We start from the raw sequence: 13,645 nt of genomic DNA, 5'->3' as shown, positions 1-13,645 counted from the left end.
AAAGGGATACTTGGAATGTTATTGTGTTGTAAGAAATGACAAATAAGATGGTTTTGTAAAATTGGGGAACACTTGTATGAAGTGATACAAAGTGAAGTGAGCAGAACCAAAACAACTTACACAACAGCAATATTGTAAAGATAAACAGCTATGAAAGACTCTAATTCCGTGATTCCCAAGGTGGGCACCACTGCCTCTTGGTGGGTGCTGCAGCGATCTAGGAAGGCGATGATGGCCACAGGGGCATTTATCTTTCCTATTAACTGCTATTAAAATTTTTTAAAAATTAATTTCCAGGGGGCACTAAGTAATATTTTTTCTGGAAAGGGGGTGGTAGGCCAAAAAAGTTTGGGAACCACTGCTCTAATTAATGCAATGATCCACCACAAATACATGATGAAAAATAATATCCACCTCCATAGAATACTGAAGAACTCTTAAGTACAGATTGAAGCATATTTTTTTCTTTTTTTTTTTCAGAACACGACTAATGTAGAAATATGTTTCGAATGATTTCATATATATAATGAATATTTTCTTTTCCTTCTTAAGGGTGTGGGGGAAGAGTAGGGAGAGATTTTGAAACTGAAAATAAAAGTTAGCTGGTCTGAAAACAAATAAAAGGTTGATTTATAGTGAATCATCAATCAATAAATTATTAATTTCTTAATTTTTACATAATAATTATTATTATTTTCATAATGTGTTCCAAAAAGGGCTAATACAGCAAGTGCAACTGGGCCTCTTGGATGTGGAAGCTAATCCCTGTCCTCTGTCTTCCTTACTCCAAGGACTTGGTACTTTTGTCTTCTTGAGTAGAACATTCTGAATACTCTTAATATGAGACCACAAACAATTTGAATTTACTGTACATCTTTAAAAGGTATTCAGTAAAGTCTTAATATGATATTTCTATAATCTACAGTCAGTCTTTATAAAAAGTAAGCTATAGTTCTTATTAGAGGAAAGAAAAAGTAAATCACAAAATTCAGTTCAAAGTCTCTGGAAAAGTAATCTGAAGGTTGCATGTTTAAGGAAAACAGGAAAAAAATCACATGGACAAATGAGTGCTTCTGTTAGAGCTTTTGTCCCCCAAGACTCTAGTGTATTTTACCATTTCAGTCTCAAAGTTTCTTTAACATCAGTCTACTATCATGTATTCTAAACTTTGCTTTCCTTTGTTCATAGACATCTAGTAAGATGGGAGCCCATTATCATTGTATCATTTGTTCAGCAACCATCACACGTAGAACTGATATGATAGGACACATTAAACGCCATGTGAACAAAGGAGAAACTGAATCCAGGTATATTGCAGGTAAGTGGAATGACTTCATTTGTCTTTAACATGTCATTAAACAATAGGGGAAGTTATTATTTTCACATGTGAAATAACTTCTTGTGACGTACAGGTTAAAATCCATAGTAAACTGATAAGAGTCATTCAAGATGTTTCCTTCTCCAATGCAACAAATCAAGTTGTCCCTGTAACACATGCAAAGTGAGTAGAAAAGAAGAGAGAGACCACAAATAACCCTACTTACTCTGACCAGTAATCTTTGGACAGTATATTCTCGTACTAAAGCTGAGTATGATAGCAACTTACCTTGCTTTGGAATTAATTCATAATAAAACCATACTTAGTTGCTGATCATTATCACTGAAAACCTCAAGAGAAATGGATAATGAGACTTAGTCACCTCTTAATAATTCTGGTTTGGATGCATTTAGAAAGACCAAAATGGGGAAGGAGGTAAAAAAATTGTGACTCAATTGGCAGATAATTTTAGGTCATATACTCGATGTGTTTACAGTAATATTTATCAATCAAACAATAAACATAAAGCACCTACTAAATGTGGGACTCTGAGGATGCAGAAAGGCAAAAGACAGTCCCTGCTTTCAAATAGCTTTCAATCTAATGAGGGAAGACTGCAAAAAAAAAAAAAAATCTGCAAAGCAAGTTATACTCAGGATAAATAGGAAATAACTAACAGGAAAGACATTAAAATTAGGAGAAGTTCATAAAGGCTACCTGTTAAAAATGGGATTATAGTTGGGTCTTAAAAGGAAGCCAGAAAGGTCAATATATAGAATTGAGAGAGAGCACTCTAGACAGTGAAAGAATTTGCCAGAACTGAGAGATAAAGTATCTTCATCACAGAATAGCAAAGAGAGTGGCAACTCTGAATCACAGAGTATATGGTAGAGGAAAAGATGCTGGAAGAGAAGGTTATAAAAGACTTTGAACACCAAACAGAGGATTTTATACATGATCTTGAAAGCAATAGAAAACCACTGGAGTTTATTGAGTAGGGAGGTGATGTGCCCCATAGGAAAATTGCTTTGATAGCTGAATGGCAAATGGATCGGAATAGGGAAAGATTTAAGGCAGGCAGGCATATCAGCCAACTGTTGCAATATTCCTAGGTACAAGGTAATATGGGCCTGTAACAGGATTATATCAGGATCAAAGGGAAGAAAGTGGTATAATCAAGAGATGTTGCAAAGATAAAAATCAATAGGCTTTGGCAACAGATTGGATATGAGTGGTGAGAGATAGTGAAGAGCTGCAGGTGACACCTAGGTTGGGAGCCTAGGGTACTGGGGGGGATGATAGTACTCTTGAAAATAATAGGGAAGTTAAGAGGTGGGATAGATTTAGGAGGAAAGATAATGAGCTCAGTTTTGGACATGTTGAGTTTATGATATCAGTTGGGCTTCTCTTTCAAGGTGTCTGAAAGGCATTTGGAGTTGAGGGACTGGAAGTAAGCAGAGATTTGGGCAGGAAAAGTAGATTTGATTATTATCAGCATAGAGATAATTAAATCCATAGCATCTAATGAGATCAGCAAGTGAAGTAGTTTTGAGGAAAAAAGAGAAGAGAGCCCAGACCAGAACCCTGTGAGATTGTGGGCCCATTCCCTAAAATAGATGCCCCAAGAAAGAACTTGCCTATTCTGCAAGAAGAATCTGGCTTAAGTTAGAGAGAAGATGGCTATTTGCCTTGGTGGCTAGAGCTTTCTCATTTGGCAATTTCCTTTGCCAGTGAAAACGGTGATCTCATTATTATCCCTACATTGTACATGTACTTGTGCATATTAATGTCTCTCCCTGATACACAGTAGGGGCTTAATAAATGCTTCTTGATTGATGCTTGCTAGGTGAGCTTGTCATCTACTGATCTATCTGCCATCAACAAAGGCATTTTGTTTCTCTAAGCCTTGGTTCTATGGTCTTAACAGTTGCACTATCTCTGTCTTTCTGTGATTCTCCCTCTCTCCCTCCTTCCTTCCCTCCCTCCCTTTTTCCCTCTCTCTCTCCCTCCCTCTCTGGGATATGGTGACAAAAGCCCATTGTAAAGTTTAAGTACTTTATGGCATAAATTCATGTGGGGAAGTTGTCTTCCCAAATATAAGTTAGAGACTTAAATGTTCATCACCTGGAAATCTTTGATTTTTAGCCTCTGCTGCTAAGCCACCCCGTGAAGTATTGAAAGAAGCAGATACAGACATTCAAGTTCTTCCTAATTATTCTACACCTCAGAAAACAGATTCCTATTTTAATCCAAAAATGAAACTAAACAGGTAAGAAAAAATGGATTGAGATATTGATGAATGTATTAATATTTGAGATCATAATGTTTTATTTAAAATATTTATTTCATGGGAAAATAAATTGTTGTCATCCAGTGTAGGCAAGAAAGAGATGTGTGTGGTCGGTCCAATTCTTTGTGACCCCATTTGGAGTTTTCTTGGCAAAGATATTGGAGTTGTTTACCATTTCCTTCTATAGCTCATTTTACAAATGAGGATGCCAACACAAACAGATTTAACTGACTTCCCCAGGGTAACATAAGTGTCTTAGTCCAGATTTGAACTCAGGAAGATGAGTCTTCCTTACTCTAGGTCTAGCACTCTATTCACTGTGCCACCTAGCTGCCCTATGAGAAACATTGTTGTGACAAATCAAATGTTCTGATAGATAGAAACCAGCTATATTATACATGATTTGTTCATTTATTAGCAATTAGATCAGAAATAAAATATCTTGAATATTCACAATTAATATTCAAACCAAATTCGACATATCAGTGGAATATATATATATATTTTAAACCCTTACCTTCCATCTTAGAATCAATACTGTGTATTGGTTCTAAGACAGAAGCGTGGTAAGGGGTAGGCAGTTGGGGGTGGGGGGGTGTATCAAGTGACTTGCCCAGGGTCACACAGCTAGGAAGTGTCTGAGATCAGATTTGAACCCAGTACCTCCCATCTCTGGCTCTCAATCTACTGAGCCACCCAGCTGCCCCCTCAGTGGTATATTTTGGCAGCCCCAAAGCTTGTTGAGTGTAATTTTAATAGTCCAGTAATAGAAATAGGCTGTCCAGCCTGACCCTCTATTCTTGGTTGGTCAGGCTGTTTACTAAAATACACTTGTATTCAAAAAGTGAATTGCACAAGTACATGGCAGAGAAGAAATGGTTAGACAGCCCTTGTATGAAATAATATCAAGGAAAAGTATCTCTAGTGTGCCAGTCAATATGCTAGACCCTGAAGATACAAAACAAGTCAGACCTCTGCACTCGTGGAGCTTGACTTCAGTAGGGGAAACAAGAAGGACAAATCTAAATCCATTAAATATATAACCAAAGTACACATGAAGAAATTCTATGGGGAAGAGATCAAGAAAGACCTCATGTTTCTTAGAAGAAGGTAATTTAGGGGCTGAGTTTTGAAGGAAATGAGGACTTTAAGGAGGCAAAAATGAAAAGAGGCAGCATCCCAGGCAAGGGACAGCCTGAGCAAACACAGAGACAGGAGATTGGGGGGGGGGGGGGGGGGCCTGGTATGAAAACTGGTTTTTTTTTTGCTACTATAAAGTACATGAAGGAGAATAATAGAATAATAAAATAGAAAATTAAGGTAGAGTTGTAAAGATCTTTTAATGCCAAACAGTAATTAAGAGTTTCTCCTCAAAATTACTTTAATATATACTTTGTGTATATTTTTAACCTATTTAATCTGGTAGGTAATGGGAACCACTAGAATTTAGTGAGCAAGTGGGTGCAGAGAACATTGTTTAAGAAATATTTTGGCAGCTATGTGTAATTTGGATTAAAGAAGGAAAAACCTTGAATGAGGGAGCTCAGTTGAATGCTTTGTGCTATATGGTGGTAGTTAAGATGAGAAGTGATGAAGACCAGAAACTACAGTGATGGCCATGTTAGGGGAAAGAAGGGGACAGGTACAAAAGATGTCGAATTTATAAAATATGAAAATTGAATGGAAATGTGGGGTAAAGGGAAACTGAAGAGTCAAAAATGATTGAAGCTGGAAATCTGGGTCACTAAAAGGAATCAGCACCTTTGAGAAAAATAGGGAAGATACAAAGAAAGTGAGTTGGGGGGGGAAGAACAATGGAAATGTTTAATTAATTAATAATTAGTGCCTATCATACTTCTATTCAAAATGTCTTCTTGGTAGCTAGTGTTATGGAACTGAATATCAGGAAAGAATCCAAGACTAGGCATGGGGTCACATGTATAGAGATGATAATTGAACCCCTTGGAAGGTTACCAAGAAAAAGTAGAGCAGTGATCTCTAAAAGTGGGAGCTCTGACCTTCCCTCAGGGAGGTTCATATTATCCATTAATGGTAGGAAGAAAAGACAGGTCACATCCCACTCTCCCTACAGAAGCTATTCATGGGTCTTGTCTCCATGATTATCTCCACCACCACTATATACACAACCCCTTTATGTCTCATCACTCCTTCCCTATTGTGTCAGCTCCCAACTTCTGCCCTCTTCATTACCCTCAAAGTATTCACAATCTCATTACTACCCCAGAGCTGCAGCGACACAAGTGTCTTTGGGGAAATTTTTCCCTCTTAGCATTCCCACCCCTACTCCCTAAATCACTTTTCAGCTCTGCTTCCTTCATCTAAACATCCTTTTTAGTGTCAAGGGTGTCACCATCCTTCAAAAACTTTTTATCATTGGGCTGCATGATCATAAACATTTAGAGACCCCCTAATGTAAAACAGAAGAAAAGAGGGCCCAGGACACATCATTGGTATATACCCAAGTTAGGGGGTGGAATATGGATGACGATTCAACATAGGAAACTTAAGGAATGATTGGACCACTCACAGTAGATCTTGGAGAGAACAGTGTTCTGAAAATCCAGAGAGGAGAGAATATTAAGGGGACTGGAAAACATAATGTAAGTAGGTCATGAAGGATGAAGATGGAAAGAAGACACTTTATTTGGAAATTAAAGCATCATGAGTAATTTTGATTAAAAAAAAAAAACAGTTTTCAGTGGAGGACTGAGCTCAGAGGCCAGATTACAGGGGATTAAGAGGAAAATGGAGCCAATTAGTGCTGACAGCTTTTTCTAAGAGTTCATTTGTTAAAAGAACAACTTATAGACTATATAGCTTGAAGGGATGACAAGTCTAATGAGGATTTTTTAAGGTTGGAGAAGATATGTTGTGTTTGTATGCAATAGGGAAGGAGCCAATAAATATAGAGAAATTGAAGATTAAAGAGGATATTGTATATCAGCTAAAAATCTAAGACAATCTCAGGCTGCATTTAAAGTTATCTAGTTTACAGAATTTATGGGATAATATTCCCATTTTTCTCTTCTATGATTAGACTACATCTGGAGTAGTATGAACAATGTGTTAGTTAAAATCACCTGGGGTTCTATTTGGAAGGATTGAACCTCAATGTACGTATCAATATTGTGTTTGACAAACTTCTGTGGACCTGTGGGGGACCTTGGAACTACATTTCCCGTGTTCCAACGGGTTTCCTGTTTTGGATTTACATCTTCAGGGTGAGGGACGGCTTTAAAATATTGGGAAGTGACTTCGAGCTTCCTCTTTAGCTACTTGGGCACAGGAAGATACGAAAGGTAAAATGGCTGAGGCGGCAGTTTGAATCCTTACAGGCGCGTGGTCTAATGATTTTTACCTCTATCAGCATGGCTTTTATTAAAATACTATTCTCCCTTCTAATCTCAGCCCTCATCATTTTTAAAAACAACAACAGTTTTGAAAGAAACATTTTAGGAAGTACATTAATAAATTTCATTGTTCAGAAGATATGGTCCAACTGAGATGGTCAAGGGCCTCATTCAGTTTGGGATATTTAACCTCATGAAGAAAAACCATAGGGGATTCATGATAAGACCTCTTAAAAATTTGAAAGGCTACTGAATAAAAAAAGAATTTGTGGGGTAGCTGGGTGGCTCTGTGGATAGAGAGCCAGGGCCTAAAGATGGGAGGTTCTGTGTTCAAGCATGGCCTCAGACACTCCCTAACTCTGAGCAAGTCACTTAACCCCATTGCCTAGTCCTTACTGCTCTTCTGCCTTAGAACCAATACACAGTAATTGCTTCTGATACAGAAGATAGGGTTTGGTTTTTTTTTAAGAATTTGTCAAGTTCTGCTTGACCCCAAGAACAGAACTTGGGACATAGGTGGAAGTTCCAGAAAGATAAATGTTGATTTTCTTTAAGGAAAAATTTCTTAAACACTAGACCTGTCCAAAATAGAATAGACTATTCCAGGATATCATGGGTCCTTTACTGTTTGAAGTCAGTACTTGTCAGGGATAGTATGGAAGGGATTCCTGTTTAGTGGACTTGTCAAAGCAGATGGTCTGTGAAATCCCTCCTCAGAAAAATTATTTAATTATCCTAAGGACTTTTTAAAGGGGTAAAGGAGCCCTCATAGAAGTAAAATTATTTTAGACTTTGGAACTTTCTTCCAGGCAACTGATATTCTCTACACTGGCTGTATTGGCCGAAGAACGAAAGCCTTTGGAATGTTTGGATGCTTTTGGGGCCACTGGTAAGAAAAGAAAATTTAAAGAAAAGCAAAGAAAACTTAATTTTACTTGCTAGGTTTGTTACCTTGTTTTTCTTTTGCATAGTTCTTAAATATGAGATATGCCTTATCTAACATGGAAAATTTGTTATAAAATTAAAAATCTAAGGTAAAGTAAACGGAGAACAGGATACTGAACAAAAAGAAAGTGACAAAAGCTTGTAGTGTCAAGCCAAACAGGCTATTTATACTTAAGCCTCATTCTCGCTCTTAGAAGTTATTTTAGTCATAGTTCTTTTGGACTTTTGTACCTGGTTAAGGTGAAGCTTATCATTTTCATTCTCTTCACTAATGATGTCTTAGTGTAGAGTAGAAGCTCTTAACTTTTTATGGGTGGCATGGAACCCTTCAGTAGTCTGGTGAAGCCTATGGATTCCTCAGAAAATTTGTTTTTAAATGCATAAAATGACACAGATTAGACTGAAGAGCTATTATATTGAAACAGAGTTATCAATTAATTTTAAAAACAAGTTCATGGAACACAGATTAAGAACCCCTGACTAAAATGCCAAGATTTTCCAAGCACTCAGCTTTCCATTTCATTCATTTCCTTGCTTCTATCCGTTTCATCCCTTTCACCTTAAGCAGCCAATCACCAGGCTTTCTTAAGTTCCTCTGAATTCCCTTAGTACTTCTTTAGCCATTAACTCATTACCCAATTACCTCATACTTACACTTCTAGGAATCCTGCCTCCTGTAATATACTAAAAGAAGCTTGTCATGTAATTTTCCTCCCTTTTCATCCCCTGCGTCAGTTGCAACTTTTTGTGATTTCTGTGATAGTCTTTTAAAAATACTTGTCAATATAAGATGACTACATGTTCTATGAAATGATGTGGGGTTTTTCTTTTTCATACATCCTACACCGAAGTTCACCAGCTTTATCAGCCTCTTTAGAAGATGTGAGCCAGAAGAGTTTATAGCCTCCTTCCATCTTCACGTTTCATGTTAGAGCAAGAATGCCAAGACTGATAGAATTCAGTGACTCCATTAATCAATAAACAAGTATCCATTGTTTAGAACACTAGTGTTTGTAGACAGTTAAAAATGGTGTGGATTTTTTTAGTACCCTCTACTCTTTTTTCTACCATTGCACTATCAATCCTTTCAAATTGGTAGGGGCTGAGTGAGGACCATTTTGACCTTTTTTTGTTACATGGGTTGTAATGAACAAAGAATTCATTGTTAAGATAGGAGCATCTAAAAACTGGTGATTCATCTCTCTCTATCCCTGGTTGAGCTGATTCTGGAGAAAGTAAGCACAGTATTTCCAAGACAATATGTGAAGTCTTTCCAGGACCTGCCAGAATTTATATTCCATCAACTCACCCTTCAGGAACATGGGATCAAAGTTCTGTATTACAAACAGGGTTAGAGTGGGACCCTGGGGACTTACAGGGCAACTAGAAGGTACAGTAGATAGAGAGTTGCACCTAGAGACAGTTCAGATCTGGCCTTTTACACCGATTAGTTCATGTGACACTTAACCTCAGTTTCCTCATGTGTAAAATAAGGAAAATAAAAGTCCTTTCCTTCCAGGATTGTTGTGAGGATCAAATGAGAAAATAATCATAAAGTACTTGCCATATAGATGTTAGCTATTACTATCGTTATTATTATTTCTCCACAAACAGACTATAATCTCTTTAAAGTCAGAGACTCTTTTATACTATTCCCTAAGAGCCTAGTTCAATTATGGTGAACCTTTTAAAGACTGAGTGCCCAAACTGCAACCCTCATGCTACATGTGAGCCTCCACCTTACCCCAGATAGATAGCTTACCATTGGGCTGCTGGGCAGAGGAGCGGGTCTTGTGAGAAATGTTCTCAGGTGCGTGTGGAGAGAGGGAGGGGAGCAGCCCTTCTGGCACATTCCATCATATGTGCCATAGGTTCACCAACTCAGACCTAATCCCTTGGCCTTTCCTATAACAAGTGCTTAATAAATCTTTGATCAGGAAACTGAGCCAAAAGTCAGTAGCAGTCCTGTTTCTCCCACACACTAATGAAATAATTCTTTACAATCTTGTGTTCCTTCCTCACATTGAAAAATATTTATCTCAAGTTTCTTATTTAATTGGAGTATTGCTACAGAAAATGGATAGATCATAACCCCAGTAGGGTTAGTTAGAGCAAGGCTGCTTCCTGAGGCCACAGAGGAGAGAAAGCCAGGCTCTTCAGTAATGGGATGGTGAAAAGAGATGCTCCATTATCAGCTCTGTCTGGTCAGGCTATGTCTTCAGCACAGAAATTAGCTGTAAATGACACTTCAGGCCCCAAACCCAAGATGGGTACCCTTTCCTGGGGAGGGGCTGGAACTCATGGCAAAGGTTATTCCCCCCATCTCTCCTGAGGTGACTTTTGGCACCTCGCTGCTTTTCTTCCACACTCTTCAGGTGTAAGAATGGATACACATTTATCTTCAGCCAGGATCTAAAAAACCTTAATAGGAGTATGAACAGAAACATACTAAGCAAATTTTCTATAATAACATTAAAGAATATATAGCTTTTTTCTGATATTCAGTGAATATTTAATAACCTCGCAGACTTGGAAAAATTGCTTATAAAAACATTCAAAATTTGAAACATACATTTTAATGTTTCTAAAATTGTGCACTTTGCAGTAGGCATAATTTACATTACTTTTATTCATAGTTATTTTGTTGTAAATAAAATATTTTATTTCCTTCCTCATTTTTCCTAAGGCATAATGGGATTGCAGTGGGCCAAACACCTTGGGAATTCAGTAAAGGTTACTATTAATGATTTTAATGAAAATTCTGTGACGATGATTCAGGAAAATTGCCATTTAAACAAAATGAAAGTGATGTTGGACAGTAAAGAAGAGGATGAGTGTGACGAAACTCTTGAAGAAGGAGAGGAAAATGTTGGTGCTATTGAAGTGACCAAAATGGATGCCAACGTACTAATGCACTTGAGATCATTTGATTTTATGTAAGATAAAAATACATTGTACTTGTTCCCTTCCTACTATTTATAGTTCTTTTACTGCTATTGATGTTGGATAATTGAGAAATTTTTCTATATTAGCTTAAGAAAAGAGAAGTAGCATTACATAATGCAGTGAATAAAGAGCTGGCCTGGGTCAGAGATTAAATTTCATTTCTGACATCTCCAGACTGTGTGCCCCCAGGCAAATTACTTAATGTCTCAGTGCCCTGGGCAATTCTCCAAGAATCTTAAATTGCAGAACAGTTACCTATTTCAATCCTTATAGGGACATTCTTCACTGGCAGATCCCTAAGCCAATTAAATTAGAGGTTAAAAAAAAAAAGAGCTTTAAGAAAAAGGATCAATAACTCATTTTATAGCTCCAGGCTTTGTAGTTGGTTCCCTAAGCTAATTTCACTTTGTGTTTGTTTCTGATATGAGTTTTCTCAAATTATCCACTTGATTGTCATGTACTATTAAAGATGATCTCCATATTGGACTTTGATGTATAAAATATTTTTAAATCCATAAAACATAAAATCTGATAGGAGCATCTCTCCTTCAACCTCTCACATGACTGAATGTGTATCTTTTGCCAGAATTTTTATGATAAGCTAACTAGAAGTTTTGTGATTATTAATGCATTTTTAAATACCTGTTTTGTGATTTTAGACACTTGGACCCTTTTGGAACATCAGTCAACTATCTAGATTCTGCCTTCAGAAATGTTAGGAATCTTGGAATTGTATCTGTAACTTCAACAGACATCAGTTCTTTATATGCAAAGGCTTTGCATGTGGCCCGGCGTCATTATGGTTGTAACATTGTCCGAACTGAATACTACAAGGAACTAGCCGCCAGGATTGTTGTGGCTGCAGTGGCAAGGTACTGATTTATAAACATCAGAGGTAGCAGTATTCTAGTATCTCACAAAATGATGTACAGCAGGGTTTACTGTCTAGTTTACACAGTAACCATGCAGTATAAATTAATTTCTGAGATTTGATTTCATGTTGATTTTTGTGTTTGTTTTATGTGGTTATTTCTAATCATAGAGAGTTTTATAAAAAAGACTTATTGCCTTAAAAGGCAAAAAACCTGTGCTTATAAGTATAGATTATTGTCATGCAAATACCTTTTAAAGCTTCTGAAAAGAAAATTGAAGATGTGGAGAGTTAGAGATAAAAGATAACTTCAAAACAATATATCTCATTATAGAAGATAGGAAGGGATAAAAAATGTAGGACAGAAGTAACAGGAAAAGCAAACATTTTATCCAAGGTTAAGGAGAAAGCTTATTAAATTATTTTATGTCTGTATTATTTTGTTTCTCCTTTATTTAATTGGTTTGGTTCAAGCAAAGATTTTTCATTCAGCTGAGAAGTGGAGGACTTTATTCACTCAGTATTTATCAAGCACCCATCATGTGCAAATTGCCAGAGAAGGTGCCTGACCGAAGAAATAGAAGACCCTATGGCCTTTGGGGCACTTATCCTGGTCTAAGGAGACAAAATATACTGAATATTTCCAAGGAAACATCCACAGATGTTAAGTTAGTATGTGCAAAGTAAACTAATACTGCAGGCCAGCAGTAAGGCAATGTCCAATCAGATTCAGGTGAATTAAATCAAAGAAGACTTGGTGAAGATAAATGGGTTTTGTAGTGGATATAAATTAGGACAGAAGAAAAAGGGAAAAGTCTCTTCTTCATCCCATATAGTCAATCACTTGTCAAGTCCTATTGAGATTCAATATCCAGAAAATCTGTCAAATCCATTAATTTTTACCCTAGTATAAACTCATTACCACCAATTTAAATTATGATATGATATAATTGACTTGGCTGCATCTACCTTCTCCAGTATTTTCTTATTGTTGTCAAACTAATATTCCTCATGTGTAGATCTGGTCATAATATTCCTCTGCTCAAAGACTTTCAATACTGCTTAAAATCCACTCCTTAGTTTACCCTTAGCAAGGCCCTCCACAATCCAATACCCACTCCATTCTTATAGTCTTATCTCATGCCCTCCATGCTCTGCTAAAACTGGGTGATTTGTTGTCTCCATCCATGTCTCCACCTTGTTGCCCTTCTGTACATTTAGTCATGCCATTCCCTGTTACTCAGATGCCTTACCATCATCCATCTGGATCTGATCCTTCCATGGAGAGATCAGTGTGGCCTTCTCCATAAAAATTTCCAACCTTTTTTCCCTCAGGCCTCATAAAGTTCTTGGTTTGTACCAATTTTTACACTGAAATATTAATTTATGTCATAGTTACTCATATGTCATACTGTGAATACTAGGAAGATGTTGTCTTTATATCTCTCCCCAAGCACTTAGCACCTATTGTTGTTGTTATTCAGTCATTCATTGTGGCCGACTCTTTGGACCCCATGGACCATGGCAGTCCAAGGGGTTGCCTTGGCAAGGATGCTAGAGTGGTTTGCCATTTCCTTCTTCCATGGAACCAGTGGGTCCTTTTGTCAGGCAATCAGAGGTTAGTTGACTTACCCAGGGTCACATAGCTAGGAAATATCTGAGACTAGATAAGAATTCAGTTCCTGGCACCAGACCCAACACTCTACTAAGCCACCTAGCTGCCTCCTAGGAATACAGAGGTTAGGTGACTTACCTAAGGTCACACAGCTGGGAAGTGTCTGAGGCTGGATGTAAACTTAGGTCCTGACTCTAGATCCAGTGCTCTTAACTACTAAGGTACAGCTGCCTCTATACCTAACTTAAAGTAATTGCTTAATAAATATTTATATACAAATTACTAGAGG

General features: G+C 37.3%; 1 protein-coding gene across 1 annotated transcript in view; it reads left to right on the top strand.

Annotated features, from left to right (window-relative positions):
- The window catches only part of TRMT1L (tRNA methyltransferase 1 like), a 44,598-nt gene that overhangs the window by 20,788 nt on the left and 10,165 nt on the right, over positions 1 to 13,645 (top strand). Inside the window, exons 6-10 of the mRNA XM_044672638.1 lie at positions 1,189 to 1,318; positions 3,464 to 3,587; positions 7,789 to 7,868; positions 10,611 to 10,860; positions 11,530 to 11,742. Of these exons, the coding sequence (XP_044528573.1) occupies positions 1,189 to 1,318; positions 3,464 to 3,587; positions 7,789 to 7,868; positions 10,611 to 10,860; positions 11,530 to 11,742 (797 nt within the window). The remainder of the gene's footprint in view (positions 1 to 1,188; positions 1,319 to 3,463; positions 3,588 to 7,788; positions 7,869 to 10,610; positions 10,861 to 11,529; positions 11,743 to 13,645) is intronic.

The sequence above is a fragment of the Gracilinanus agilis genome, chromosome 4 (genome assembly GCF_016433145.1).
Source record: "Gracilinanus agilis isolate LMUSP501 chromosome 4, AgileGrace, whole genome shotgun sequence".
Classification (NCBI taxonomy): domain Eukaryota; kingdom Metazoa; phylum Chordata; class Mammalia; order Didelphimorphia; family Didelphidae; genus Gracilinanus; species Gracilinanus agilis.
This window is presented reverse-complemented; position numbering and strand designations above follow the sequence as displayed.